This window comes from Labrus bergylta, chromosome 22 (genome assembly GCF_963930695.1).
Source record: "Labrus bergylta chromosome 22, fLabBer1.1, whole genome shotgun sequence".
Taxonomy (NCBI): domain Eukaryota; kingdom Metazoa; phylum Chordata; class Actinopteri; order Labriformes; family Labridae; genus Labrus; species Labrus bergylta.
This window is the reverse complement of record NC_089216.1, coordinates 5,883,072-5,888,290: the sequence shown is the minus strand read 5'-3', so window position 1 is coordinate 5,888,290 and position 5,219 is coordinate 5,883,072. Positions and strand designations below refer to the sequence as shown.

The following is a 5,219-nucleotide window of genomic DNA, read 5'->3' as shown; positions in this document are numbered from 1 at the left end:
ACAGCGGGTTAAAAGAAAACATTGATATAAAATGTTTAACCCTTATTCCGCTCTGCTAACAATAAAGTATCAGGTCTGGTCAGACTGCATGCTCTACTTCCTGCCTTGTCCTTTTTTTTTTGCGATTCAGCAAAGAAGAGGAAACAGACGTTTCTCCCTACAGAGATGGCCGCTGATCGCATCCGATATTTGAGATGCTTTTTTACATTCAGTGCTCTGCTGCTGTTTGAGGTCTGCCTGCATGGTATGTACACCTGTCTGTTAGAGACTAGACGGCTTTACTGTAACTGTGAGTGTAAAAACTGAGACAGTTAAGATGCAGTTTTACAATCTAACTTAAAGTGCAGGAAGATCTTAGGTGCAGTCTAAGTAATGTTAGTAAAATGTGTCGGGGTTCTAATTAGAATATTATCAAAATAAATACACAACTTAACTTGGAGCAAATGTGCAGGTAGTTTGTAAATATATCTTCATCTGTCTAAATAGACAATTTAAAAGCATCATATATGTGGTGTGTGTGTATCCACAAGTGCATATGCATGAGCCTACAGTACAACATACACAGGCAAATGCCAAACTCGTTTCCTTGGTGAGTGGTTGTTGTTGTTTTTGGTAGCATGAAAAACACTAAAAGGAAGATTATTAGAGTCTATCACTTAAATAATCGTTCAATAAAAACATTTTACTTTGTATAATTAAGCATCTTATTGCTAATTTCTGACTCTCACATGTGAGGGCTTGTATGATTAAAATAGTTGGTCAGTAATCAGTGGTATGTAGACTCTATATGAAAAATCTAATTCAGCCATTCCTGATAAAACAGAATATGGACTGATGGAAAAGAAGGGAAAAAACCAAGCCACAGACTTGAAACGCAAATAAAAAGTAAGAATGCAACTACTCATGGAGAAACATCAGTATGAAATGTTAATCCTTCATATCTTTGAAAAATCACAGGTCAAAGAAAGTCTTTCAATTTATAGACAGAAGCAAGGGTTCCTTGGTTGTCTATCTTAATTAAATATAAAGTCCAATGGCAGCTAACGGTCTGGGCTTTGTTGAACCTCTTGTTTCTTTCTTTCTTTTTCAGATTTGCCTTCATCAGCATCTCTCACAGTGAGTCCTGAAAGAGTGCAACACTTCACCTCTGATTCTGTCTCGCTGGAGTGTAAGGGGAACTCTACTCAGTGGAGAGTGAAGTTTCAAGAGGACAGCTTCCTGGCAGATTGCTCCCTGTGGGATAAAATGACTGGATCAACATGCACAATAGAGGAATACAGATTGAGAAATAATGTGTACTGGTGTGAGTCTGGATCAGGGGAGTTCAGCAACGCTGTCAACATCACTAAACAGAGTATGTTTTTATTACATTTCTTCTTAAAGTTTTTATCTTTCAGCATCCAAGTATTCAATTCAACATCATTCAGTTCCACGTTATCTCCATCGACATTGAGAAGTAAAAGAGCAGCCCAGTGTGGGAGAGTTTACTCTCTTAATTAGATAAAAGCAAAGATTAAGGTCTGAGTGTATATCATTATTAAATACTGATCACATTTGTAGACAGTTGCTGTTCAAACACATTTGATGCCAAAGTCTTAAACATAAGAAGGAGTAAGGTGTACACAAGATAACACATCAGATTAATCATCACTTTGAAGCATTGCTGTAAAAAAAGAAGAAATATATTCTCATCATTCTGTGTCTGCTAATTTTCATGTTTGAACCTGATGACCTCTGACTGAATCCTCTTTTCTTTAACTGTTTTACAGATTCTGATATTATCCTGGTGAGCCCTGTCCATCCAGTGACTGAAGGAAGTTCAGTTAGTCTTAGCTGCAGATTGAGAAGCCCAGATATTGTTTCCAATGTGTTCTTCTATCAGAATAACAAACTCATTCAAAATGATACCAGAAAGGAGCTTAATATCTCTGCTGTGTCAAAGTCTGATGAGGGCTTCTACAAGTGTCAGACCTCAGGGAGAGAGTCGTCTCAGAGTTGGATGTCAGTAAAAGGTGAATAAGATAACCAACACTTGTCTGCTTTAGTGTTTACCAGGATTTCTTTAGTATCCTTCGAAAGGGAAAATCAAGTGAAATCTTTTGTTTGTACCTCCTGGATTCTTAAACGTAGGTGATCACATTATGTATTCATGTTGAATATTATTTGTATACATTTTAGTGGTTTTGTCTTTACTACCAGGACTGAAATAACAAATCAGTTGAAGGAGTGTTTGTATGATTGTAGTATCAGTGACTATTTGTTATTCTTTATGGCAGTGGAAATGCTGTTTGAGGAATCCACATTTCCTGTAATTCCTGTGATTGTTGGGCTGATTTGTGGAGTAGTGCTTACAATGTTTCTGCTCCTATTGTATCATTTCCTTCAGTCCAAGGGTAAGACCTTTCTTTTACTTCTAATTGTTAAATGCTTTATTTATATTAAATATAGAAATGCACTGACAAAGATTAGCAATTTGACTTATATAAAGTAAAAAACAATGTAACAGCAAATGTCTTTTCACAGACTCGTGCTTCAGGAGGTAGGTTCAACTCTCTCTTTACTTATTTTAAATATAGCAGTAATTAAAACCATGGTCCTCAATGTAATGTTTGTCAATCCTGCATGTTTAAGGCCAAGCCAGTCTGAGAGTAACAACCAAGACTCTGCCAGAAGTCATGAACTTTACCAGAATGTGGCTCAACCTGATGTATACTCTACTCTCCTGCACGGTAAGCATTTCATCTTGATATTGTGTATTTATACACACAATTTTAGAAATTAATGTAGCCTTCAAAATATATGAATCCAAAATGGGATGAAAGTGACTTTTGCTTGGTTTTGACTTCTCTATAGATGATGCCAGTGTCTACGAAACACTGCAAATCTCTGAGGACAACAATGCTGGTACTGTAGTTTTTTAAATTCATATACACTGAATTAAATATTTCAAATTTAAGGAAAACATGTCACAAAAGAGTTTCATGTTCGTCATGCATTTGTCTATTTGAACGACACTTGTCCTTACAAACTTTGATGAACAAATACTTGCTTGATTTTCATTTTTCTAAAGGGGATGATTACGTCAACCAATCAGTAAGGCTCTGAAGACACTGAAAATGGTACAGTGTATACCTTTATATTCATGTGCACTCCAAAAATGCCCAATGTAATACAGTTGAAAACATGAATATATATTTATTTCTTTACTGGGTTTTTTGGAATAGAGGCCAGACGTCTTAAATCAACAGCAAATAAATCAAAATAATGTTAGTTGGATTCTTGTTTCTAGTTTTAAAACGACAGTCTTTGAGTTAAAAGACATGCATAACTATATACAGAAGCCACTTGGCCATCTGATTACTAGAGAGGACCTCTGAGACATATCTGGTCTGAATGTTTTTAAAGTAGATATTTTGTGCAAAGAAAAGTGTGGGACTACACGGACATAAAAGACAAAACCTTTGGATAATTTAAATACAAGCAACTGTATACTGTGGACTAACATGTTTGTGTTTACTTCCCCAGTTCTTTGAACTCACAGTTTGTAAATTCCGCCGCCAGGGGACTACCACAAAAGACGACATCAAGGCTGGCGGGGAATCATGGGAGTGATTCTCTCTGCTCCTCTGTCCCCAACCCTGATGAAAATGAGCTAAGAGTTGACCGTAGTGAAGACAAACGAGTGAAACCGACCTGAGGAAGAGAATATGTTTACAGACGATGTATCCAAGTCTGATTTACATGAAGTTTTTATCACAGCAGCACATACAGCAACAGTACGGTGTTTCCATGGCAACGATATACATGTCGTGTCTGACAACACGGCTTCTGTTACTATAATATTAAGGATTTCTCTGGCTTTGATAACTGTTGGAAATATTTGCGGGAATGTAAGTACTAGACAAAAAATATATTTATAATTTAAGTTTCTTCAATTTTGAATTATTTAGATATTTAAGTGTAAAAATTCATATAACTTTCTACATATTGTATATTTAAAGGAGCTGATTAAATTACATAAATTATGTTCACATCGTTACTTAACATGCAACTCTGCTTTCCAACTATCACAAATGTTCAAGGGTTAGTACAGTTCATTCGTTTTCTGGTTAAATAAGAGTGACAGAATATGTATTACATTACTCATACTAGCTAAAAGCTTACAGTTATTACCAGAATATTCTTGACTATTCTTATTTTTAGAAGTACATGTTTTATTTTGTCATTTATCTGTCAATTTTGTGTATTAAACTCTGGATACGAGTTGTTTCAGCTGCTTCATACTGTATATTTTAGCTTGAGCACCCAGTTGATAGTGCAGCTTTAAAGTCGGCTTCTTTGTCAGTGTTGGCTTCCAAAGATCCCGGATGGACATCAACATTACTTTTATATCTGTGATGACCTGCTCTCAACCAACATAATCATTTACATTATAGTTTATTGAACCGTCAGTAATTTGTATCTTAATTATTTCATAGTTATGTATTGTTAAAGTATTTCTGCTGTAATGTTCCTAATAAATGTTTTAAACAGGAACAACAGTTTCTTTTGGTTGTTCTTGCTTTTTGACCAACCAGCCAATAAGAATAAGGTCACATCCACCCCAGATGCAGTTCTGACCCTCATCCCTGTGGTGTCTGTTATCCCTCTCTCTCTTTCCCATATTTCCCGTCTATCTTCAGCTTTACTATCTAATAAAGACGAATGCTAAAAATCATCCTTGAAAGAAGTTATGGTTGTTACTTTTAGTCGTTATCTGTCAAAGACGTGAAGTTCTCTACCGTTGAAAATATAGAAATACAAATTATTAACAATTTCACCTTTTTACAGCATTGCAGCTTTGTGGCAGAAAATAACCAAGGTCCTGCATCCCATGAGCAGCCATTTTGTTTTCTTCTTGACTTTAAAAGCAGAGCTTTAAATGTTACACATTATTGGTAGTTTCCTTTTAGTAGTTTACTCAATCAGTATTTACAAATTACCCCCATACAAGAATATATAAACGTTCTATTCAAATTATGAATAAAATACGTTGAGGGATTAAACTTGTTGAAAAGGTTTAGGCTGACTCTGAAGCTTTCTATACCTTCTCTTTTTAACATCAAATATACTTGAAGTCGACCCTTTAACTACTAAGTTCACTTCACAGAAACAGTTTCAAACATTTCAAACAAAACAAAATGAAGTTCTAAAACATTTTATACGAATCAAGTAGGCAT

General features: G+C 35.3%; 1 protein-coding gene across 3 annotated transcripts; it reads left to right on the top strand.

The window, feature by feature from the left end:
• The first annotated feature begins 460 nt into the window (after positions 1 to 460).
• Positions 461 to 4,539, top strand: LOC109999490 (high affinity immunoglobulin gamma Fc receptor I-like). Of its 3 annotated transcripts, XM_065950762.1 has the most exons (8): positions 859 to 1,354; positions 1,770 to 2,012; positions 2,277 to 2,393; positions 2,524 to 2,539; positions 2,632 to 2,729; positions 2,854 to 2,904; positions 3,071 to 3,119; positions 3,526 to 4,539. In XM_065950762.1, the coding sequence occupies exons 1-7, from the start codon at positions 1,246 to 1,248 to the stop codon at positions 3,103 to 3,105; spliced, it is 669 nt and encodes a 222-aa protein (XP_065806834.1). In that variant the 5' UTR covers positions 859 to 1,245; the 3' UTR covers positions 3,106 to 3,119; positions 3,526 to 4,539. The 3 variants fall into 3 exon arrangements, with proteins under 3 accessions (XP_065806836.1, XP_065806835.1, XP_065806834.1); XM_065950764.1 differs by lacking the exon at positions 1,770 to 2,012 and having other exon boundaries at positions 461 to 1,354; XM_065950763.1 differs by lacking the exon at positions 3,071 to 3,119 and having other exon boundaries at positions 857 to 1,354.
• Positions 4,540 to 5,219: the final 680 nt, after the last annotated feature.